The 26651-nt window shown below is 42.7% G+C and overlaps 1 protein-coding gene across 1 annotated transcript in view; it reads left to right on the top strand.

Annotated features, from left to right (window-relative positions):
* AMFR (autocrine motility factor receptor) overlaps positions 1–26651 on the top strand; it is a 111072-nt gene that overhangs the window by 5346 nt on the left and 79075 nt on the right. Inside the window, exons 2-5 of the mRNA XM_029608707.1 lie at positions 5858–5950; positions 14835–14999; positions 18523–18675; positions 21663–21703. Of these exons, the coding sequence (XP_029464567.1) occupies positions 5858–5950; positions 14835–14999; positions 18523–18675; positions 21663–21703 (452 nt within the window). The remainder of the gene's footprint in view (positions 1–5857; positions 5951–14834; positions 15000–18522; positions 18676–21662; positions 21704–26651) is intronic.

The following is a 26651-nucleotide window of genomic DNA, read 5'->3' as shown; positions in this document are numbered from 1 at the left end:
TCACCAGAGTGCAATCAAGCTATGGAATCTGTTGCCAGAGGATGTGGTCAAGGCATTTATCACAGCAGGGTTCAAAAGAAGATTTAATAAGTCCCTGAAGGAAAAGTTTAGGTACGTGCCAGGTACTTGCAACCTGGATTGGCCACTTTTTTGGAAACAGGATGCTGGGCTTGATGGACCCTCATTCAGACCCAGTATGGTAACTTCTTATGTTCTTAAGTCTATAAATAGTTATTAACCAGGTAGACTTGGGAAAGCTAGCACTCATGCTTGGGAGTGAGATATGAGAAACAGATCAACTATTGCGGATTTGACGACCACCTGTGACCTGGGCTGGTCACTATCGTAGACACGATGCTGACCCAGCATTGCACTTCTTATGGAAACAGATCATTTGCACAGTGAGTAATAGCAACTCTGATGTTGCATCCTGACTCCAGTCAGCAGAGCATATTGACACAACCTGTGTGGAATAAATTGGTGCCAGTATGACTTATGTTCTAGTACCTGTCCACCAAGCTTTTCTTTGGCCCTTCCTGTCACTGCAGTGCTCAGCAAGGATGAACCTGTCTGGGTATTAGAGGAGAATGTTCCCCCACCTATTTCTTCATGGAGGTCTCTGTGGATGGCAGGCCAACTGTCTGAGATGGTGAGGAGTATTTGTCTCCTTCTTTTCAAGAGGAAACTTCCTACAATTTTTCCAGAAAGGGAAGATGGGCTTTCTCCTGTCCAGGATGGAGGAGCATTTTCTGCACTGCAAGTTCCAAGGGAGTCCCTGAAATGCACATGTGGTCTTTTGAGAAGATTCACTAGTGGGAGCAAGTCCACTTGAAACAATAGCTAGTCTCCTCTCACTAAGGCATATTCGCTTAGGCATTCAGAAGAAGGTGTGGAGTCCATGCAGTCACAACTCCTGCCAGTACTCTCTTCAAAAGATGGTAGGAGGTCCCCTCCCCAATCACCTTACTCTTCATCTGGCTCATGGATGAATGTATTTATTTGTTTTTCTATACCGATGTTCAAAGGACATATCACACTGGTTTACATTGTAACAGAGGAGTCTAATAACGTAGACTTCTTGGTTTACATTGAAACATTGTAACACTTCAGATTGAACTTTGTAACATTTTATATTGCACTTTGTGTCAATTTGCATTGGACTTTATGAAATATTGCATTGTATTTTATATAATATAGCATTGCACTTTATAACATTTTGCATTGAAAACTTTGTATCATGCCTATCAATTGGTCTGTGGGGAGTAGTTATAAGTTATATTAGAGGTAGAGAAAGTCATTAAAACTTGGCATCAAGTGTAGTAAGAAGGCATGGGTTTTTGGGGTTGATCACAATATGTGGTTATGCGGTTCTGTGGTAAGGGGGGGAGGTGTGTGTGGGGGGGGGGGGGGGCAGCTCCTCATGTGGTGGGTGGTAGTTGGATATGCTTTATTGAAGAGCCATGTTTTAAGATTCTTTTTGAATGATTGGGTTGTGGGGTTGAGCCTGAGTTGAGGTGGTAAGCTATTCCAGAGTGTTGGGCCTGCCACTGTTATGGATCATTCCCTTGGGCCATTTTTGATGATGGTGTAGGAATGAGCCCAGTGTTCGTGGATCAGAGTGTTCTCTGAGTGGATTGATAGTGGAGGGCAGGGCTCAGCCAGTCGAATTTTTCAGTGTATAGTGCTTTGTGTATGAGTGTTAGGACTTTGTATTGAATCCTGTGTGTGATGGGTAGCTAGTGCAGGTTTTTGAGGATTGGTGAGAAGTGTTCAGATTTTTTGGTGTTAGAGTGATCTTGCTGCTGCATTTTTGACGTGGCCTGAAGGTGTTGGATGGGAGGCCCAGGAGTAGGGCATTACAATAGTCGAGTTTGGAGAAAAGCAGTCCTTGGAGTACTGTTCTGTAGGCGTGGGCATAGAGAAGTGGTTTAATATTTTTGAGTATTTGCAGTTTGAAGAATCCATCCTTTATTATTGATTTGATATGATTCTTCATGTTGAGTTCAATGTCAATGAGTACACCTAGATCTCTGGCTGAGGAGGTTATTCTGTCTATTGCAGGTCCTGGGTTGTTGTCTTTGAGGGTTGAGATGGTCTTGTTGTGAAGTATTTCGGTTTTGTTGTGGTTGAGGGACATTTGAGATAGTATCTGTGTTATCTTTGGGAGGTGGTTGTCCCAGGTTTTTAGTGTTTTTGCGATAGTTTCTTCTATGGGGAGGAGAATCTGAACATCGTCTGCTTAGATTTAATCCGGTTAGAAATGTACATAGGGGGAGGATGTAAATGTTGAAAAGGGTGGAGGAGAGGGATGAATCTTGAGGTACACCATGTGTAAGGGGGATTTGTTTGGCTTCAGCAGAGTTGAGTCTGACTTTGTATGACCAGTTTGTCAGGTATGATTTAAGCCACTTGAGTGTGATGTTGCCTAGTCCGATGTCACTTAGTCTGTTTAGTAAGGTTTCATGGTTGACAGTGTCAAAGGCGGCAGAGATGATGAGGAGGTATGATTGGCCGTGGTCCAGGTCTCTGAGGATGTGGTCTGTGAGGGAAAGGAGGAGTATTTCGGTGTTGAAACCATATGGGGATGGGGATAGGATGTTGTGATTTTCCAGGTGTGTTGAGAGTTGACGGTTGACTATTTTTTCAAGGATCTTGGCGATGAAGGGAAGGTTGGAGATGGGTCGGTAATTTGATGGATCATCTTTGAGTTGTGGTTTTTTGAGGATTGGTTTGATGCTGGCACATTTGAGAGAGTCAGGGAAAGTGCCTTGTTTGAGTGATATATTAACTATATCTGCTATGGGTCTGGCTATGATATTTGGGATTTGTTTTAGAAGTTTTATAGGAATGGGGTAGATGGGGTGTGCAGCTGGGTTTAGTTTTTGAATTATCGATTCAACTTCGGTTGAGGCAACTGTTTCAAATTGGGTCCAGGATGGTGTGGAGAGATGTGCTGAGTTGGGTGCAGATTGGATGGGGTGCGGGTTGGTGTCGATTATTTTGGTAATTTTGTTATTGAAGTAGTTGGCAAGTTCTTCACACTTTCTGGTGGAGTATTCTTGTTGAGGTGTGTTAGGGATAGGTTGTATCAAGTCAGTCGTATGCAATAAGATTTTGGGGTTAAATTGGTGGTCATGGATCTTTTTGGCATAGTAATCTCTTTTGGCCTTTTCAATGTTGGTTCTGTAGATGTATAGTATGGTTCTATACCTGTCTTTTAGTTGAGGGGAAGGATCTTTTCTCCATTGTTTTTCTGATTGTCTTAGAAGGTGCTTGATGTTCTTTAGTTCATGCATGTACCAGGGTATTTTGTATTTATTGGAGGTCTTGATTACTTTTTTGATAGTCGGGCATTTGATGTTTGCTACTTCTGTGTTGATGGCTGTCCAGGAGTTTGTGGCAGTGTTTGCATCGTTCATGTCAAGGTCTTTTAGTTTAATTGGTAGGATTTCGGTGAGTTCGTTGATTGGGCAAAGTTTGGTGATGTCGATTGGTTTGGTTTGCTTCTGTGGGTGGGTGGTTTAGTTGTAGGTTGGTGTGGATGAGTTTATAGTCTGCCCAGGGGATGGTGGAGGCTAATGGGAGAGGTGGGGATTGTTGATGAATATTAGGTCTAGGGTGTCTGGAGTTATGGGTGGGGGTGTTGATTATTTGTTTGAAACCAATGGCTGTCATGGTTTCTAGAAGGAGTTCGCCAGTTGGTGATAGAGGGGTTTTGTTCTTGTGTAGGTTGAAGTCCCCTAGAACAATAGCAGGTATGGCCATGTTGATGTTGGTGGTGATGGTTTCAATTAGGGCAGATATATTGTGTTGTAGTGTTCCTGGAGGGGCATATAGGAGGATGATTTGTAGTGATTTTGATTTGAAAAGGCTGATTTCTTTGGGGGGGGGGGGGGGGTTGATGGGGTGGACTATGATGTTTTTCTTTAGGGCCATGAGGAGTATACCACCACCTTCCTTTTTTTTGTCTTGGTATGGAGTAGATGTTGTTGTAAGTTGATTAATGAGGGTGGTGTCTTGTGTTTTTGAGCCATGACTCCGTTATGCAGAGTATGTTGGGGTGCGAGTCAATTAGGATGTCGTTCCCCATACTTGCCTGCAATTATGTCACCTGGAATGGGGCCTGAATGCCCAATGGAACCAGTTTTCCAACCATCTCTCCACTCCTGTCACCCTCACGCCTAGCATGAAATGGGATTTGGAGTGGTGGCTGACAACATCGGCTCTCACGGTGGGAGCTCCCCTGTGAACTCCAGCACATCACACCATCCTCACCATGGATGCTTCCACCAAAGGATGGGGCACTCACCTAGTCTACCTTCAAACTCAAGGCCTGTGGTCTGCCTGGGAACGATCGCAACAGATCAACCTACTGGAGCTAGGGACCATTCGAAACTCTCTTCAAGCCTTCGAACAAGCACTCCGAGGGAAGACTGTCATGGTCCACACAGACAACCAGGTGGCCATGTTCTACATCCACAAGGAAGGAGGGTCCAGTTCCTGGAACCTTTGCAGGGAGGCTCTTGGGATCCTGGAATGGGCGGAGAGCAGATCCATCACTCTGCGGGCCACGTACCTGCCCAGCATCAGCAACTCCAGGGTGGACAGATGGAATTCGCACTCATGGGGGTGAAAGATTCTGCTCAATCAGGACGTGTCCTCTGGTGCTAGAGCAATTAATGCTACCGCCCTTTGAATCACTGGATACTTGCCATCCCAAGTTCCTCTCCTGGAAGGTGCTGTTTCTGGTCGCACTCACCTCCACAAGATGTGTCCGTGGGCTGCAGGCACTGGTGCACTTCTCGCCATACCTGGAGTTCTGTCCTGACAAAGTTACGTTGTGTACGCATCCTGCCTTCCTTCCTAAAGTGGTCTCAGTTTTCCACCTCAACTAATCCATTACCCTTCCAACTTTTTACCCATAGACACATAGTAATGCAGCAGAGCGTAAACTACACACGCTGAATTGTAAGCGGGCACTCTTACTATAAACGCCACACACACACTGAGTGCAGAGCCTCCCAGCTCTTTGTGTCATTTAACCCTAACACTCAAGGACTTCCGGTCTCCAAAAGGACCCTTTCGTCCTGGATCTCAAACTGCATACAATTCTGCTATCAGAATCATTTGGAGACCTTGTCTGCCTCCCCTAAGGCTCGCTGTGCTGTGGCTGCTTCAATAGCTCACCTTCATGAAGTGCCTATTCTAGACATTTGCAGACCACACTGCAGTTGACGCAGACATGGGCAAAACAGTTCTCAAATCGGGCACTTCTTAAAGCTGCGAAGACAACAGAGATTAACTGTCCGCGTATCTTCTCTACTGTCTTGAGCGCACTACCTTAACTCATCATTGGGACATGATCAGGGACTTTGCGCTCAATATATCAGCTGGGGACTCCCAGACAGCATGGCTAATTCATACTACTTATCTAGGGGAAAGCAGGTTTGCTTATTGTAAACGGTGTTTTCCATAGATAGATGAATTAGCCATGCTGACCCTCCCGCCTACCCGGACAGTTATTGCTACATTTCCTCTGCTTGAATACGGACTGAGGAGGATGGGGAAGCACAGGAGGATCCAAGCAGGCACAAAACACTGAAAGACTGTGTTCTAAGAGAGCTCCGCCACCTAGCCGCCCGGAAGACCTCCAAGACAGCATGGCTAATTCATCTGCTATCTATGGAAAACACTGTTTACAGTAAGCAAACCTGCTGTTCTGTTAAGCCATTGAATCAGATACTGTTAGGCTCAAAAATGATAATGTAGCTAATGGCTTACTGTTTGAACATTGTTCTTTTTCTGTTAGTGACTAAAATGTATCTCTTTCTTCTTTTTGTTTTTGTTTTTAATCCAGGTGCTGGTCAACACTGCCTGTTGTTTTTTGATGTTGGTTGCTAAATTGATTCAGTGTGTGGTGTTCGGTCCGCTACGTGTGAGTGAGAGACAGGTATGCTCTGGAAACCAAGCTGCTAATAAGTACCTATTTGGCCTCTCTCTTGTTACTTGACACTGGGTTTTCTGTCTCATTATTATCCTTGTTAGAATCTTCATAGTAACATAGTGAATGACTGCAGGAAAAGACCCAAGTGGTCCATCCAGTCTGCCCAGCAAGTTTAAGGGTAGTAACTGCTGCTCTGCAGGTTACGCCTCATATCTTCTGTTATGAGTAGTATTGTAGTACTGTAGTACAGAGCCTGCCAGCACTTAGCATGTAATATAAATCAGTTTTCTGAGGTTTGTTGCTTTAGCCACCAGGAAAATGGTTGAACTAACAGAAGTTCAAAATCTGTAAGCATATTCCATGCTTCATTTTATTGTCTGTCACACATCTGTGATACAGGATACGCTAGTATTTTACAAAAATCTTAGTTATGTAAATATTAGTGCTGTTACTTACATTTTGAAACATTTTTATTAGAACTGATGATTTTCTGATTCAGTTTTATCTTGCAATAAGCTACTATTTGCATAATGTAAAAGTAACTGCCTCTCTTATATTGGGAACCCAGCTGATTGTCCCCTGCATGAATGCCACTATATTTTCAATATTTTTTGTGCTCTCGTGTCACAGGCCCTGCTCTGAATGCTGCTGATATAGCACTATTTCTGGCCTCTCTTTTGTCGGACTACTGAGTGAACTCTGCACACTTTTTTATTGTGTGGAGTATTTTTCTCATTCAGCAGGCAGGGCTGAATTAGCCATGACACATGGATGACTACATCCGATGGCACAGAACAGGCCCATTTCTCTAGCTCAGTAACGTTTATTATAGAGCATGTGTGAAAGTTCCTGTGTGCATGCTGCCTCATGAGCCCCTCAGTCTTGTTTGTCCAAACTTCTGCACGGATGTATATCCTCTTCCATTTTTTTTTCTAAATATCTGCCTTTGCAGTTTGTGTATGTGCATGCACTGACTTTTTAGGGGGTTGAATACTTTTGCAAGCCACTATGTGTGGAGATCTATGTGAATTACAAATGACACAGATTATTCCAGACAGAAAGATAAATTAAATTAAGAAATGTCCAGCTCCAAGAAGACCCATTGCCAGTGACTTCAAAGACTTCATTTGGGTCTACAAGATGTCCATCACCAATATCCACATCATCTGCTACAGGTTCCTGGATCCAGATCACAACTCAGATAACTGTTATGATTTCGTTCAGATGTTGCCCTGATCCCAATAGAACAGGGCTTGGAAAATGGAAGAACTTTACCGGTTGATAAACAGTGGAACTGTTCATCCTCCCAGAATGTGACCTCTTCAGGTTCTCTCCTTGCCAATTGAGTAGGAACTCCTCAGGCAAGGTTTCCCCAGCTGTGGCACCAGACTCCAGATCTGCCACAGTTCAGGACTTGAGCAATTCACTGCAACTGGTATGCCCTCTAGTGCATCCACGAGACATTTCCCCCTTCTATATGCATGCTCAGTGGCGCAGAAGAAGCTCCATTTGTTGGAGCTAGCAGTGAGATCGGCACCTTTTGAAGCAGTCTGTGGTGAAGCATGCAGCATCAAATGCACTGGACCTTAGCAGTGGCCCCCTTCCCTGTCAATGCATTTGGTGCACTCTGTGCAGGAAGAAACTTTAGGGAGACATGGAGGAGACTCTCTTTACAGCTGCCTGTGGTGGTGCCTTCGTCTCCAGTTTGCACCCTGTTTCTGGACTCTAGACCTTCCTGAGTCTCCTCACTGTCATCCACTCATGGACTGAGTTCAGAGACACCGGATCCTATCTGCTCCATTGTGCCTCTGGTTTCTCTGCGGTCTTCAGTACAATTAACTCACAAGGGAACTTCAAGTCCAGTGAATTCTTCTTAAGAGGATGACCTTGTGCTGATTTCAGAGGAAGATCTCTCTTCTCCAACTTTGTGCCAGAAGACACAACATCCATAGCTCACCTAACTGAATTGATGAAGACTTTCTTTACCTCAGTGGCTAGTGTCTAGGAGGGCATCCTTTACCCTCTCCTGTCCAGGATTTTAGATTTGTTCTCTCAAGATGGAGTCTCTCTTGCCTCCACATTTCAGGAACTTTCAAGACGTTTGAAGGGTAGAAGTCAGCCCACCTCATTCACTCAGGGCCTCCTTCTCTGCAGAGAACTCTTGACCAGCATTCTGAGGATAGAGCAAAGGACACCACCTGAAACATGCCTTGGGAGTATTCCCCTCCGAGACAAAGGTTCCCATCTTGATAGCCATTATCTTCATCAGAGTCATGGGTTAATGTTCCTCAACCTCTTGGCTCAGAGGAAGAATCTAAGGGGATCTCCTCAAACCTTTTACCTGATCTGCCAGAGCATTCATCTCCACGAGAAGACCTCTTGTCTAAATTTCTGGACAAGCTGGGCAGGGCAATCGGGGCCAGTATCTATAGGGACAGAGATCCCTGTACTGAGATCTTTGGGTTCTGGAAATGCATTCTGAAATTGCAGTGATCCTGATCCATTCAGACCTGTGGGATAATCCAGCATCCTGCCCTTTAGTAGTCCTGAAACTTGATTTTAAATAGAATTCAACAGGCTTCTGGTTTTTGAGATGTTAAACTACTATACTAGGCAATAGTAGTGGAAGTTGGAGTGAAAAAGTCCAGAATTTGTGCCGTGCGCACAGCGACGCGCTTCCTGCTGCGCCCTGGTGACACGGTCTTGCTTGCTCCTCTCCAGAGATGCAACTACGCCTGTTGAGACAATGGAACCTGCGGTATCCTTCCTCGCGGATGTGACCTCAGACCTAGTGCGCACCTCAGCCAGGAACTTCGCCTCGGCAGTGGCAGCCAGAAGATATCTATGGTTCTGAAACTGGTCAGCCAACGCGACATCCAAAGCGAACCTCATGAGGGTGCCCTTTAAAGGATCTCTCTTGTTCGGAAGCAGATTGGAGAAGCTAGCCAACAAATGGGGCGAATGTCCAGTACCTCGCCTACCAGAGGACAGGAACAAAAGAAACCAGCGCTCCTCACCCTGAAGAACCAAGGGCAGAGGAGCTCAGCGCTTTAGACCGTACAAGAACACACACTACCAAGCACCTCGCCCCGCAAGCAGGGCTCAGTCCTTTCGGAACAGACACAACAAGAGGGGGGAGCAGGCTCAGGTACAGGTCCCGGCCGCACCCCACAATGAGAATCAACAGACCCATCCACAGGAAGAAGTCATAGGGAGCAGACTTACCCTTTTCTACCAAAGATGGGTCGCGATAACGTCAGACAAGTGGGTCCTAACCATCATTCGAGAGGGATACTATCTGGACTTCCACAGCATTCCCCAGACTGTTGCGTCCATCGGTTTCAGACGCCTTTGACCTTTGTACCTCACTTTTTCTCTGCTCTCCCCGCTAGCCTTGGGAAGATGGCTACTGCCACGTCTGCATGCCGCTCTCTCCGGCGTCCCTAGAATGGCTATGGCACAGCCTCACACCATGTTTCTCCTAAGGGCCTCTAAGACTCAAGTTACCATCAGCTCGTTTTGCTCCATGCTTTGTTAGACCCTTTCCCATCCTCCGACGATTGGGTACTCCTACGTACAGTGTGAAACTTCCAGCAATGAAGATTCATAATGCGTTCCATGTTTCACTACTGAAACCGCTAGTCCTTAGCGAGTTTTCCACCAAGACACCTGAACCTACACCTATTGATGCAGAAGAAGACATCGAATACAAGGTAGATGGCTATCCTTGATGTGAGAGAGAGAGAGGCAGAGTATGGGAATACCTCCTGTTATGGGAGGGTTATGGACCTGAAGAAAACTCTTGGGAACCTTTGGCGAATAGCATAGATAAAGAGATGCTTCAGCAATACCACAGAATGCATCCTCAGAAACCAAGACCAGGTAGGAGGTCTGGAGGGGGACCCTTTGAAGGGGGGTACTGTTGTGTCCGTCTGTCTCAGATGGCTTTGACCTTTGTGCCCAATCTTTTTCTCTGCTCTCCCCGCTAGCCTTTGGAAGATGGCTACCGCCATGTCTGCATGCCGCTCTCTCCGACGTCCCCGGAACGGCTATGGCAAAGCCTCATGCCATGTTTCTCCTAAGGGCCTCTTAGGGTGCGCATGTGGGCGCCATCCACGTCATGGCGGGAACCTTGGGGCGTCCCCCCTCGAGTGACGTCACGCCATCCGGGTATTTAGCCTGCCCTTGTTTGCTAGCTCATCGAGTTAGCAAGGATTGGCTTGTCTGGTCTCTGCCGCTTCTGTGCTGCTGCTTTCTGCCCTTCGGGGTATATTCTAACCTGGGTACCTGATCCTCGGGGGCCCCTTGCTTTCTTTCAGGTGCCTTACTGGGATCAGGTACTCGCTCCTCAAGGGCCTGCTCTCCCTGCCTCTGAGCCTGTAACCATCTACTTCTGCCTACTGGAATCGCTACCATCAGCTACCAACTGAGTAACCTAACGTATCAGTCTGTATCATCCATAGCTCTGCTGCACTGGGAACCTGCATCCAGACTTCCCTAACCATCTCTGAGACGGGTCTCCTCTGCCGAGGATCCCTGGACTGCTATATCTGGATTGCCTCACTATTGCCACCTCTGGAACTCATCAGCTGTTTAATAAAAGACAAATCTCTGTGTTTGTGCATCCTGAGTCTAGCCTGGTACTGTGGCTCCCCACAGGGCTCCTCCCTGTGGGCATGATCACCTCCACAGTATCCTGAGAATCCACTCAAACACCTCAAAACATTACACAGACAAATTTGTGAGATCACCGTGCCACTCCTTCTCCAAGAGGACGGCAATGGAAACCACACTGACAAAACTACTTAGCCTAAATGCGATCTGGTGCCCACGCACGAACAAAATACTGGTCACTATTCCATCTATTTTATCATCCCCAAGAAGGAAGGAATGTTCCGGCCCATCCTGGACCTCAAGACTGTCAATAGTTACCTGAGGGTACCACACTTCAGCATGGAATCCCTACGCTCGGTCGTAAGGGCAGTACAGCCGGGAGAATTCCTGACCTCACTGGATCTATCCGAAGCCTATCTCAACATCCCGGTCCATCACGACCATCAGCGCTTCCTACGCTTTGTGATACTGGACCATCATTACCAGTTCCGGACGCTACACCTCAGACTAGCTACCGCCCCTCAGACCTTCACCAAAATCATGGTGGTAGTGGTGGCAACACTGAGGAAAGAAGGAATCCTCGTACATCCTTACCTGGACAATTAGCTAATTAGGGCAAAATCTCCAGAGGAAAGTCACCAGGCGATCACCAGAGTCAAAAATCTGCTGCAGAATCTCGGATGGGTCATCAACGCAGCTAAGAGCTGCCTGCAGCCCTCCCAATCGCTAGAGTACCTAGGAGTCCGGTTTGACACCAAGCAAAACAAGGTTGTCCTTCCCCCCCCCCCCCCCCCCCTCAAGGAGAAGGAAACTGATGGGTCAGCTGCAAAAACTGTTGAACTATGCTCACCCCAAGGTATGGGACTACCTCAAAGTCCTCAGTCTCATGACATCAACCCCGAAAGTTGTTCCATGGGCAAGGGCCCACATGCGCCCACTACAACGTTCCCTGCTGTCACAATGGAACCCGACGTCCTAGAACTACTCCATTCACCTCCAGCTACTGGCAGAGGTTCGGACCTAGCTCCAATGGTGGCTACAGTAATACCATCTAAGCAAGGGAGTAAAACTATCTCCACCGGATTGGATCTTGCTCACCACAGATGCGAGCCTGCGAGGGTGGGGAGTCCACTGTCAGAAACTGACAGCCCAGGGACAATGGGACAAGGAAGAGGCGGGATGGAACATAAACCGACTGGAAGCCCGAGCAGTCAGACTAGCCTGCCTACAATTCGGCCACAGACTCCGGGGCGAGTCTGTCAGTCATGTTGGACAACGTCACAACAGTTGCCTACATCAACCGCCAAGGAGGAACCAGAAGCCAACGGGTGTCCCTGGATTTAGACCCCCTCATGGCGTGGGCAGAAATAAACCTGCAAGGGATCTCAGCCTCCCACATCGTGGGAAAAGACAATGTTTCTTGCGGACTTCCTCAGCAGAGAGAACCTAGACCCAGGGGAATGGACGCTGTCGACCACAGCCTTCCAGTTGATAGTAAACCGCTGGGGAACCCCAGCCATGGATTTACTGGCAACCCGGTCCAACACCCAAGTTCCCAAGTTCTTCAGCTGCAGACGAGAGCGCAATCCCGGGGAATTAACTCCCTCGTACAGACATGCCCACAGGAAGACCTGCTGTACGCTTTTTCCCCCATGGCCACTACTGGGCGGGATCATCTGCAAGATAGAACACCACAGGGGTCTAGTACTTCTAGTGGCCCCGGACTGGCCAAGAAGGCCATGGTATGCAGACATGTGAAGACTTCTTGCAGGGACCTTCCTGCAAGAAGGACCTGCACACCAGGGACCTTCTCTGGCAAGGACCGATCCTCCACGAAGATCCGACTCTATTCTCTCTTACGGTTTGGCCCTTGAGAGGACTCGCCTGAAGAAAAGCGGATACTCTAAGGCAGTGATTGACAACTTGCTTCGAGCACGCAAGTTCGCCACATCACTAGCTTAGATACGAATATGGAGAGTATTCGAAGCCTGGTGCGAGGTCCGCAAGATCCTTCCGCGGAGAGTCAAATTTCCCATGATCTTGGAATTTTTGCAGGACAGCTTGAAGGAAGGGGTTGTCTCTCAACTCCCTCAAGGTTCAGGTGGCCGCGCTGGTCTGCTTCAGAGCCAAAGTGGATGGCATCAGTCTTATCAACCCATCCAGATGTATCCCGCTTCCTGAGAGGGGTCAAACAAATCCAACCACCATTAAAGTGGCCAGTGCCCTTATGGAATCTCAATCTAGTACTAGACTTGCTAGCAGGAACTTCCTTCAGACCAACACGCAGCCTGTCACTACGGCTCCTGACCTTGGCAATATGTTCAGCCCGTCACATCTCCGAGCTTCAAGTGCTATCCTGTCAGGAACCGTTCCTCAGGTTCACACTGGGAGCCATACAACTACACACTGTATCCTCCTTCCTACCGAAAGTGGTTTCTCAATTTCATCTAACCAAACCATCTCGCTGCCATCTCCAGACGAACATAAGGACTCTGAAGACTCATGCCTTCTTCGCCATCTTAACGTCTGCAGACTCCTAGTCCGATACCTGGAAAGATCGGAATCTGGGTGAAAGACGGACCACCTATTTGTCCTTCACAGCAGGAAGAAACAGGGGGAAGTGACCTCGCAGGCAACCATAGCCCGCTGGATCAAAGAAGTAATCAAGGTGGCCTACGTAGAGGCAGGGAAGCCCCCACCTCTGCAAGTCAAGGCCCATTCAACAAGGGCCCAGGCAGTGTCCTGGGTGGAAACCAAGATGCTGTTGGGCGGCGACATGGTCCTCCATACACACCTTCTCCAGGTTCTACCGCCTGGATGTACATGCTCGGGAGGACACAACCTTTGCAAGGGCAGTACTAAGTGGGCCACTGGCAGCTTCCCGCCCTGTTTGGGAGTAGCTTTTATACATCCCATTGGTCCTGAGTCCATCCGCTACAAGATAGGAAATGGAGAAATTACTTACCTGATAATTTTGTTTTCCTAAGTGTAGACAGATGGACTCAGCACCCCGCCCACGGCTACCCCAGAATCGAGGAACCTCGGGTGACAAACCCCGAGAACAAGACATACACAGGTAAGACAGGTATTACCCCTAGTTCTAGGCACCCATAGTTGCCCGGTGTCTGCGTTATTCAGTTGAGTGCACTGGCGGTCTCCAATTAGAAATCAGTTGAACCAGTCCTAGTTAATCAAGTTATTCAATTTAACCAAGTTAATCAAGTTATTAAAGCACACGTATATCCACAATTGCTTTTCGAGGAGAATACTGAAGAGCTGAGCTTCCTGCACGGGTATATGTAGGCTGACTTCAGCTTTGAAATCTGACTCAGTCTCCCATTTGCTATCAGGAGTACACTATACCCATTGGTTCTGAGTCCATCTGTCTACACTAAGGAAAATGAAATTATCAGGTAAGTAATTTCTCCATTTTTTTCATTTTGGTATCAGGCAGGCTCCTTGAACCCATTTGCCTGTGCTCAAAAAGATCTGCTTCAGTACTTGCTTTCCTCTCCTCTTCAAGCCTCAGTGCATCATTGGTCAAAGTGCTTCTCGGTGCCATTGTGTTTATCACCCTCAGGTGGATGGAAAGCCAATCTCCATCCATCCTTCTGGACAAGCTCTTTCTAGAGGTGCAAGCAGTTTTGTGCAACCTGTTCACCCAGTAGTCTAATCTCCACTGGAGTGGGGACCAGATTAGATATTCAGTAAATGCTCTGCCACGCAAGCTTGGGACTCCCCATGCGTCATGGCTAATTTAGCCCTGCTTGTCGATGGAGAAAGCAAGTTTGCATACCGTCAACAAGGTTCTCTGTAGACAGTAGGATGAGTTATTCATGCTTAATGCCTGCCCACCTACCTGGAGAGTCGACTGCATAGCCAAAGCTCTACAGCTGACTGAGGGGCTCAAGAGAGAGCATGCTTGCAGGTGCTCTCACACATGCTCAAGTGTTAAAACTTTACTGAGCCTAGAGATGGGTCTGCTCGGCACTGTCGGATAACATCACCCACATTTCATGGCTTATTCATCATGTTGTCTATGGAGACACCCCCCCCCCCCCCCCCCCCCCCCCATTTACAGTAAGTGAACTTGCCTTCTTTAACATTTTTGCATCATGGCTAACTCGTGCTACCTTAAAACCTCCCTATATAGTTGATCAAGGTTGACACTCAGAAAATAATGCCTATCGTGCTTGGGTTCTAAACACAGGTCAGGTGGTTTTAGTAACTATTTGTTTTACACTTTTTTTTTTTTTTTCTTTTTTTTTTTTCTTAGCACCTAAAGGACAAATTTTGGAATTTCATCTTCTACAAGTTTATTTTTATCTTTGGCGTACTGAATGTTCAGACTGTAGAAGAAGTAGTGATGTGGTGTCTCTGGTTTGCTGGACTAGTTTTCTTACATCTCATGGTTCAATTATGCAAAGATCGATTTGAATACGTAAGTACTGAACCATTTTTGTGAACTGGAGCAATGATAATGCAGATATAATCAGCATAAAAATTGAGAATATAATGACTACACTACTTATCTAGTCTGTTCTCGCTACCTATTCTACCACAAACCCTACTCTTTTTTTTTTTTTTTTTTTTTTTTTTTTTTTTTTCTAGATCAGGGCTGGTGCCAGTTATCAGTCTCAGCACTCTGTTACAAGCAGAGCTGTTAGCCAATGTCAAAATTTAACGCTATCTGCTCGCTTTATTTGTATGCAAATCTTTCTCATGTATATTCACTGTAGATATCCTGAAAACCTGGCTTGTTTGTGACACTTGAGAACTGGAGTTCACTATCCCTTGTTTAGAGCAACACCTACAAAAAATGTCAATCATGCTTAAGCATGAGATAACACAATAGATGTTAGTCACTTCCTTCAACCATATTACTATACAGGTTGAAAGTGGCATCCTTCCTTCCAACACGGGTGAAGATATCCTTGGGGCCTCCACTCCTGATTTTCTGTTAGGGTTTGCTTTCTTGGCCATATCTCTTTCTAGAAATTACCCAGAAGGCAATGGGAATTTGAAATCTGAGTTGCTTTTACTTACGTGAGTTGCTATCCATGACTAGTGAATCTTATTTGTCCAAAGCCAATATTTTGAAGACACCAGCAATCCACTTTTTTTTTTTCTCTAAACCTTTCACAGATGATAACCCCATCACCAATTTCAGAGCAATAACATTTGGGCTTCTCGACATCCACCCACACCTCTCTCCCCTACTAATTCTGTATTCTTGCTCCTCTTTCTCTGTTCCCCTCCCCCCCCCCCCCCCCCTTGCACTTCCCTGTAGACCTGTACATGGGAAGCGGGAAGAAATCCTGCTAAGCACAAAGCTCCTTCTCCAACCTCACTGCTACTTGGTTTATTTTGCCACAAAAATGAATTTATTGGGAGGCAAGGGAGCAACTTTGTTAGCATTAGCCAGAGCAGACGAGAAATGGGTAGAGGTGCTTGTGGAACAAAAATACATTAATTTCACCAATGTGGGTGTTATGATGGTCCTTTAAAAATTGTGCTTGCGATGTTGTTCTAGCAAGAAATATCAATTATTTTCTGGATGCTTGATTGTTGTATCAGTAGTGTCTTTAGACGGTGTGTGTTTTCATTTGAAAAGATGGGGCAAACTGTTTCATACCCACACAGCATGGCCCCCTGACTTTTAAATTAGCTATAAAAATATTGCATGAAAATGTCTCAAGAACTTCTATGCAATAAAGAGCCCCCTGGCCAGTTTCAACCACCAAGTACTATTAAAATTATTTGATAGCATCCTTCAACCCATTTGTCCTAGATGGGAGTGAAATCCTCAAGTTTTTTATGGGATAGTTCAGAATCTCAATATAAAACTTGCACCTCCAGTTCTCTGACATATACTCTGTGTCCACAGCAATTCGCTCAACAGTGGCTGCAGAGCAGAACTAGGATGTTTTCTTTTACAACTCTATGCAGAACAAACTCCAGTATTTGTATAAAATGTCGAGTTAATTCATATTTTTTTTTTTTTTGGTAAGAGGAAGGGACCTCCGCTCTAAATAGAAGTGCTGTCTGCTGAATCTAACCTCAGACGTTCCAGCCATGGGTCCTAAAAACCTTTGTGGTGGGGTTTTTTTTTGTTTGTTTTTTATATTTTCAATTACTTTTTTTTCCTCATGACCAGTATATTCCAGACTATTGTATGCAAACTTTTATATCAATTCATTTTCTTGCTTTCATTAATTTCAAATAAGTGAAACACTTATCTTAGGCTGCAATACTAAAGCCAGCACCGGAAAGATTTGAGTCCCAATGTTGTTTAAAAATGCTGATATTGCCAGCATTTCACTTTGACTGCTGCATCAGGGTTTTATATTATTTTCCGTAAAAGCAATGACAATAATCAGCTTAAGGTATCGTGTGTTTAATATATTTTGCAAGTCTAACACTTACTTTAATCAACCAAGTCTGAAATAGATCAGCATATGTGTTCTTGCGGCTATACCCACATTTAAAAATGGCAGTGGCTCTTAGCGTTTTTCATACTCTCTCCTTTTACAACTCAACACACAAAAAAAATAGTCAGTCTGGTGTTGCCCTATAGCCCCACAAATTCCTTGCACTGACAGACACTTTCAAGTAACATACGTGAAACAAACACACATTTCAGTGTATAGGGCAAATTTACCAACTACATCAGGACTGACTCCCAGGACTCAACCACCAGCAACTTTACCTATGAAAAAGCAACTCTGCAAATATTAATACAAGCCTTAGACCACTAATATACTTTTATTGGAAAAACAAAATGAACCCCCCCATGCTAGTAAAATACCTCACCGTTCAGACACACAACACACAGAGCCTTGCCTCATAGTGTGTAAAGCACCACAAATTAGAAATAAACATGCATTCAATTCCTGTAACGAATACCTATGCATACGCTCACATTATCTATGTGATCTAAAGTTCCTGTTTGCAGTAAACAAACTTTATTGCAATACAGTGCGCTCCAAACGTGGCCTGATAGTAATAGTTTGTTTACTGCAAACAGGAACTTTAGATCACATAGATAACGTGAGCGTATGCATAGGTATTAGTTATAGGAATTGAATGCATATTGAAATAGTATCAATACTGCTGTTAATTTAATTTCTTATTATCAATATCTCTAGATCATATATAAAGTATGAATTGCATATGTGCCACGCAGAGAAAGCTTAGGTCCTTGGTTTTCGATGGTAAGCTGTTTTAATCAGTTTGCATGCAATCTGAAAAAATAAAGGAAGTTTCTAACTGAATTCTGCCTGTCACTGTTTCTTAAAGGTTTTATTTTTGTATAGAGTTTGGCAGAAATATACAAAGCCAAGTTTGGGGCTTTCTGGGGAATCCCAAAAGATTTCACCTTAAAGATTTTCCACAGCTATGTCCCAAAACAATGTAGTTCAGCATTATTTTGTGGCTATGCATACTGGTGGCAAGGCTAATGTGGGGAGTGGCTTAAACCAGAAGTGAGCACTGATTGGCTGAGAGGGGCAAGAAGTGGGCAGTGCCTTAAATGGAAATGAGAGATGATTGACTGAGCAGAAATGTCAAAACAAGTTTAAGAGCTGTGTCCCTTGTACTTCTCTTGGAGAATTTTCCCTTATTTTTAATGGACCACCCTAGTCTAGTCATTGCAGCATCAGTCCTGGAATTAGGAGCCATACAACAGACCTCCTTCCAGAGCCCTGTTTCATGAGCTCTAAATCTGGCCACCAGGTATCAACCTTAACTGTGACCCTCCTTCCAGTCCAGGGATTGAATAGAGAACTTTTTGCTTGGCAGTGCACAGCACTGCACCTGGAGACATCAGGCAAACCTTCTAAAATCTATAACAATAGGCTTGCTCAGAAAAGTTTTTGGCAGGCAAGGGAATTTACCAGCCTAGCAACAGTCTACAGCATGTGAAGATGGCCATCTGATTTAAATTTTGTATTTATGTATTGCAGCTATCATTTTCTCCTACCACTCCACTAAACAGCCATGTCAGAGTACTGGCTTTACTGATTACCATGCTGTTATCTTGTTGTGGATTAGCTCTAATTTGTGCTGTTACTGGCTATACCCACGGGATGCACACTCTAGCTTTTATGGCAGCAGAGGTAAGGTGTTTACAAAAAATGTTTTTTATTTGTGTGTGATTTTTTCTTTCTCTGAATCTGTTTGATATATATTCAGGAAATCTTCATTAAATGTTTTAAATTGTGAATAGCATACTCTTATTTTATCTATTTACCTTATTTCTTCTTTAATATTTTTATAGGAAGAAAGAAGACATCAGAAAACTGACAAGTTGTACCACCACTACTTGCACGATTCCAATCGTTTATCTTATAGCCTCCTCCCTCCCTATTTTGTTTTAATATGCGATAATGTGTGTTTAAAAAGTTTTTGTGAAATAGTGATATTAAAAACTTCAGTGTCCCAAACAATACAATGCAAAGTCCAATTTTCAAACAAATTAGTACATATCTTTTGGTTTGAGCTTCAAATTTTTGTTCCCAGCTTCAAAATTCAATCACTGTGATGTATAATGTAGAACGTTCTATGTTTCTGCACCATTTTCCAAAGACGGATGGTAGAAGATGTTGACTGCTGAAATTGGAAAAAGAGCAGCTTTATTATTATGCCCAATGAATACAATTTAAAGCAGTTTAAAGAAAAAGAAAGCCCTGAGGCGGTGAAACGTGCATGTTGGCAGTTCCCTGTTACATATCACAGTGATTTAATTTTAAAGCTGAAACCAAAAGATAAGTACTAATTTGTCTGAAAATTGGATTTTGCATTGTATTGTTTGGGACACTGAAGTTTTTAATATCACTATTTCACAAAACCTTTATAAACACTCATTATCGCATATTAAAACAAAATAGAGAGGGAGGAAGCTATAAGATAAATGATTGGAATCGTGCAAGTAGTGGTGGTACAACTTGTCAGTTTTCTGATGTCTTCTTTCCTCCTATGCAAATGTTAAGTAAGAAATAAAGTAAAAAGATAAATATGAGAAAATAAGAGAAATGTTGTTCACAATTTGAAATATCTTTGATTTTAAAGCATTTAGCATTTTTGTTTTTCTCTTTGAATTATTCTTCCCTGCCCTATGTGATTTTTGTATTGATATATATTATTACATTGAAAAAATTCTAGCCTTATAAGTGGTGACTCTGTAAAGTTAGCAGATAGCACATTTAAAACAAATCGGAGAAAATTCTTTTTCACTCTATGCATAATTCGTTGTCAGAGGATGTGGTTAAGGCAGTTAGCTTAGCTGGGTTTAAAAAAAATTGAAAAAGTTCCTGGAGGAGAAGTTCATAAACTTCTATTAGTCAAATTGCTTATTACCAGCATTAGTAGCATAGGATTTAAAAAGAAATTGAAAACTTGGCTATTCCAACAAGCATTTGCGTGACCAAATCTGATACCTCGATCTATTGATAAATGCAGAAATATAGTAGTCCTAAGCCAATGCTTTTATTTTTATTTCATTATTGACTTGGCATATGATTTTTAGGTTGTATTTTAATGTTTATTATGTTGTAAACTGGTATGATGTTACCACAAATATAGATATATAAAAATAAATAAATAATGTTTGGGTATTTGCCAGGTTCTTGTGGCCTGGTTTGGCTACTGTTGGAAACAGGATGCTGGGGTTGATGGACCCGCTGTCTGACCCAGTATGGCAGCTTCTTATGTTGTCAATCAGACCTGGTCTCTACTAAGCTATGGTCTCACAATCCTTCATTTGCAACTACACAGGGGTTTTCTCTATGTTGCTAGCCCTGCCCCCTTTCAGTCTAACCATCACAGTGACAATCTTTGGCTAGAAGTTGCAGATTGCTATTCCCGACGGAACCCAGCAAATGTTTAACCCTAAGTCTAGCCAGAAGATTTTGTTATGGAGCAATGATTGAAACTCCTTGCCACCAGGGTCATTCACAGGTCAGCTGGCCTGTAAGCAGAATCCTGGCCTGAGAATCAAACTCAGGTTCTCTGTACCATACTACACAGCGCTGGCCAAAGGAGCCCTTATTTTAATAGATGAACAAGATGATGAAATGACAAATGTGGTAGCCTATTAAAGGAGAGCTATGTTGGAGTCTCCAGTCATTTGTCCTGAGGGTATTTGAAGGGGTGAGAAGGAGGAGAGAACAGAAGGCTTATGACATACATACATAGTAACAGATGACAGCAAATAACCAACTGGCCCAACCAGTTTACCCTCTTGTTCCTTTCTACACTGCCTAAGCTGTTTCCCAGCTGACAGATGCATATGCTTGTCCACGTACATATCATTGCTATTTACCCAAGTCAATTTTTATAGTCTTCATTGGTTTGTTAATGGTTTGAGTAGATTAGTAAACAAGTATCTATACTTAAACCAAATACACTGAAGGATTCAGTCTAGGAAGAGACTTTTCTTCCATCCTTTGGCTAGCAAACAACCAGAATTATATGGATTTGATGGGGGGGAAGGTTAGGAAATGGGTGAAAAGTCCCAAAAATACATAACGAGCACACAAATATTAAAGATCACATATCTCCTATCAGTTCATTTTACAAGTCCTACTGCATTTAACAAAATCAAGGATTGTTGGAATATTCATTTGTGTGGAAAGAGATGATGAGCAACCCTGTTAAAGCTTGTGCAATAAAGATTTTTTCAGTACTTGGAAAATCTGCATATATCTTGCAGCCATGCATCAGTCAGCACATCAGAGGCTAATATTATAGATCAGCTTAGCCAGACTTAAAGAATTGTTCCTATTAGTTAAACTATCACTTATATCCTGGCTAACAGTGGTATTTATTGTGGTGGTCGTGCAGTACATACCTCCCATTCTGGAGACTGAAATAAGACTTTTGTCTAGTTCCACCCCCTTAGTGATCTGTGGTTCCCACTGGTAGGCTGGAATGAAAATACTGTAAATGCTGTACTATGTAAATGTACTTCTCTAGGTGTTCCCTACATAGTATTTGGAGTGAAACATTGCCCTGCAAAGTCCTCGTTCCATAAATTTGCTGCAAGTATTTTGTGTGTTGAAAAAAACCCCCCATCTTGTACAACTTTTGTATTTCTCCTTTGTAGTCCCTGCTTGTGACGGTGAGAACGGCCCATGTTATATTACGGTAAGCAGAATGCAATGGAACTTTGTGGCATGAAATAGTCAAAGTTGTTAACTTGCTTGGTTCTACAAGGGGTAGTGAAAGGGGAAAGCTGCAATACCTTAAATTTTGGATAGAAATCACATGCACAAAATCGACTAATCGTCATCCTATGTTTTCTAACAATCCAGTATTTCGAAGCTTTTGAAGCCATGTCGCCTTATGCATGGAAAATTATTTTGTTGTTCTAAACAAAGGAGCATTCACATTAATGAATTAGTAAATGGAGGATGGGAGCAAATCTTTTGAAACTGAATTATATAAATTATTCTCGTTTTCAGTTTTTTTAAATTTACAAAAACATTCTCCCATTGCATGCCTGTTGAAAACAGTTTTGACATATCAGCCTTGCATGTTGTGTGTTTAGAATTAATAGGCTCAGTAAAAGATGGGTGATAAGTGTCCTCCTGTGCACTTTGATCAGATTCACATTCCTCAAATACATTTGTCATGGACAACTAGTGCATAATGATCTCTTACAGTTTCTCCAAACTGCAGTCTGTTGGGTTGACTTAAATATTAGTAAATTTTTTTCTGTTCCCATTTGCTTAAATTACAAAATAATTTTCAGTATTCCTGAGAAGACAAAATTTAGTTTTGTCATATGAGAAATTGAGTTCAAATTTTGCTTGACATGTTTCAAAGTTTTAGTTTCATGACCTGCTTTATCATTGCTTACTTTAGCAAATCACAATGACAACTATAAAATGTTTGTCTAAATTTTTAATTACTAGAAACAACACATCTGTTAGACAGTAATTCATGATGTTGTTCAGCCAGGTAAAAGTATCTCTCCACGTAAATGTTAAGTTTTTTAGACTCAAATTGGTTGTAATCTAATTTCCATTTTGTGGTAGTAACAACAGAGCTGTGAGTAATGTTACCAAGTCCCCTATTTTTCTACAATGTGTATAAAACAAGTATTCCCAATAACTGCAGGGTTATCAGATATGTATTCCTTTTTCATGAACTTGCTCATCTGTGGAGTATTTTCATCTGGATGTACAGTTGTCTTCATTTTTGATCATGGCATTCCCCTTTATAGCCTTTCTGGAGGAGTTTTGAGGTGAAGTTGAAGGAAATTTTTTTCACAAATGTTATAAATAGTTAAAATAAGAAAATGGGTCATTTCTTGATGTGGTCTAGTCAGTTTGTTTAGGATCAATTAGCATTCTGTTTAGCTTGTAAATCCAATGTCTATGATCTTAACTCACTCCATGAGCGTGTTTAGCCATGCTATAAAGCTGCAAAGCACAAATGTGCCAAATTAAAGCAGAGGTCATAAACCATTTATGAAAAATGCTAAGTTGAAATGACAAGTTAAAAAGTTTCTGCTTTGACTACTAAGAAAAATAGAAGTGAAAACTTTTTTTAATTTTTTATTTTTTGAAGTAACGTAGACAGGACTTCTAAGTGTTGATGTATAGTCAAACCAAGTTAAATCTTACATATTTGCAAGATATATTTCTATTTTCTTTCCATTTATATAGTTAAGTAATCCATCCTGATAAACCAGACTATTGTGTACATATGAGTAAATTAGCTGTTGGGGTGTACTTCAGTATGGGGTTAAATCCGTTTCAGATTAACGAGGTCTAGATGCATCTCAGTAATTTCAGAGTAAAAGCTGAAATGGCTCAAATTTCTGTACAGTGTATCTCCAACTATACATGACCATCAACTGATGAAATCTGGGACTTGCTGAATCTTCACTTATTTATGGCATGTGGTGATCATTTGATTGATGATTATCTGCTCTTGGTCTGGATATTAATAAACTTATTTAAACAATATTTATTGCCAGTTCTTTGCCAACTACTAATTAATTTTTCAAATGCTTCTAGATTTTGTATAAACATTTAACCTATATTCTGCAGACTGTTGGCAGAGGGCAGGTGCCAATAAATCTGACTCATTTAAAGTACTGGGGCTCATGTATTTTACCTGAGTGTTAAAACTGTGCTGAAATTCAGCTCAGTCTCTTAACACATAAGCTAATTAATTTTAACTCCTGATGCAGTAAACTAATGTATGCTAATGATTTGAGAGTTAAAAAAAAAAAGGGCAGAAACCAGAAAATATGCACAAAGAAAAGGCTTAGCACAGAGAATAGAATTTATTCTCATAAATCATGCTTTATGTGCAGAGAACATAATTTAAATACACAAATCTTTGTTGCCTCTCTCCTTCTCTACGTATATCCAGAACTCTGCTGAAACATGCCGCTTCTTTCTCTATTACATTGCCAAAATCCATCCCTTCCTTTCTGAGCACACTACCAGAACCCTTATCTACTCTCTCATCTCCCCCCACTTAGAATTTTGCAATCTGCTCCTCACAGGTCTCCCAGCAAGCCATCTCTCTCCACTACAATCTATCCTAAATTCATCTGCATGACTTATCTTTTGCCAAAGTTGCTATACTCACATAACCCTCAAGTCATTGCATTGGCTCCCTATCTGCTCCTGCATACAGTTCAAACTCCTCCATCTCACCTACAAATGCCCTTCACTCTGCAGCACCTCACTACCTCTCCTCTTATTTCCCTCTACACCCCTCCTCGTCACTCCACTCATAGGAAAAGTCACTCCTGTCTGTGCCCATCTCCTCTACTGCCAGTTCTAGACTCCATGTTTTCCACCTGGCTGCGCCGTGTACTTGGAATAGTCTTCCTGAACTGGTGCATCATGCTCCTTCTCTCGCTGTGTTTAAATCTCATCTAAAGCATCTAAAGACCCACTGTTTTAAGGCTGCTTTTAAATCTTAGGCTTGATTGCTGCTTTTAGCCTCATTAACTAACTTTCTTTTCTTTTTTAGCCGTTGCTAAAAAATGAAATGCCCCAAGTCTCTTGTCCTGTATGTTTGTCTTTATTAAATTGTAAGCTCTATTGAGCAAGGACTGTCTTTTCTGTGTGGTATTTGTACAGCGCTGCGTATGTCTTGTAGCACTATAGAAATGTTAAGTAGTTGTAGTTTTCTACATATAAAATAGTGACTACAGGTCCCAACACTGAAACTTTTACTTCTGCCCATAGACTAACAGCTCTGGATACTTAACTCCTGCTGTCTTTAACACTGGAAATATTATTCCTGTCTGAGGTGGAGTAAAGTCAGTGCAACTTTCTGCATTTGGGGTTAATAGCTAATGCCTTAATTTGCATAGGATAATAAGGATGTGCAGAGGGAAAAAATTAATTTTGTTCATTCATTTGTTTCATTAATTTCAAAACAAAACAAATATATTTGTGTATTTGTTTTATTTGTTTATTCGTTTGCTATTAAAGTCAAATGGGGGAGCACTGAAACTTATTTTGGGTTTTAGAATTGGGGTTTTATGATAAATCTTCATGAAATGTATGAGAAGACATCAGAAGGGGGAAAGAACTCCATGTAGACTGGAAAAATGGCAGCAAAAGTGTCATGAATAGCCTATGGCACCGTAAAAAGGCAAAGGGGTACAAGAAGTGGCAGAAGTTTTTTTCCAAGACGCACCGTCGGATGAGCGAAGCAGCATCAAAATTATAAGCCGCCTTGACCCTTGAATAAGGCAGCATATACATTTTTTTAAAAGAAGAGTGTCGAGAAAAATCCAAGATTTTAAAAAAGGACACGAATAACAGTGGCATAAGAACATAAGAAATTGCCATGCTGGGTCAGACCAAGGGTCCATCAAGCCCAGCATCCTGTCTCCAATAGAGGCCAAACCAGGTCACAAGAACCCGGCAATTATCCAAACACTAAGAAGATCCCATGCTACTGATGCAATTAATAGCAGTGGCTATTTCCTAAGTAAACTTGATTAATAGCCATTAATGGACTTCTCCTCCAAGAACTTATCCAAACCTTTTTTGAACCCAGCTACACTAACTGCACTAACCACATCCTATGGCAATAAATTCCAGAGCTTCATTATGCGTTGAGTGAAAAAGAATTTTCTCTGATTAGTCTCAAATGTGCTACTTGCTAACTTCATGGAATGCCTCCTAATCCTTCTATTATTCGAAAGTGTAAATAACCGAGTCACATCTACTCATTCAAGACCTCTCATGATCTTAAAGACCTCTATCATATCCCCCCTCAGCCGTCTCTTCTCCAAGCTGAACAGCCCTAACCTCTTCAGCCTTTCCTCATAGGGGAGCTGTTCCATCCCCTTTATCATTTTGGTTGCCCTTCTCTGTACCTTCTCCATCGCAACTATATCTTTTTTGAGATGCGGTGACCAGAATTGTACACAGTATTCAAGATGTGGTTTCACCATGGAGCGATACAGAGGCATCATGACATTTTCCGTTTTATTAACCATTCCCTTCCTAATAATTCCTAACATTGTTTGCTTTTTTGACTGCTGCAGCACACTGAGCTGACGATTTTAAAGTATTATTCACTATGATGCCTAGATCTTTTTCCTGGGTGGTAGCTCCTAACATGGAACCTAACATCATGCAACTACAGCATGGGTTATTTTTCCCTATATGCAACACCTTGCACTTGTCCACATTAAATTTCATCTGCCATTTGGATGCCCAATCTTCCAGTCTTGCAACGTCCTTCTGTAATGTATCACAATCCGCTTGTGATTTAACTACTCTGAATAGTTGTCATCCGTAAATTTGATAACTTCACTCGTCATATTCCTTTCCAGATCATTTATATATATATATATATATATTGAAAAGCACCAGTCCAAGTACAGATCCCTGAGGCACTCCACTGTTTACCCTTTTCCACTGAGAAAATTGACCATTTAATCCTATTCTCTGTTTCCTGTCTTTTAACCAGTTTGTAATCCACAAAAGGACATTGCCTCCTATCCCATGACTTTTTAGTTTTCATAGAAGCCTCTCATGACAGACTTTGTCAAACACTTTCTGAAAATCCAAATACACTACATCTACCGGTTCACCTTTATCCA

Source organism: Rhinatrema bivittatum, chromosome 7 (assembly GCF_901001135.1).
Source record: "Rhinatrema bivittatum chromosome 7, aRhiBiv1.1, whole genome shotgun sequence".
Classification (NCBI taxonomy): domain Eukaryota; kingdom Metazoa; phylum Chordata; class Amphibia; order Gymnophiona; family Rhinatrematidae; genus Rhinatrema; species Rhinatrema bivittatum.
This window is presented reverse-complemented; position numbering and strand designations above follow the sequence as displayed.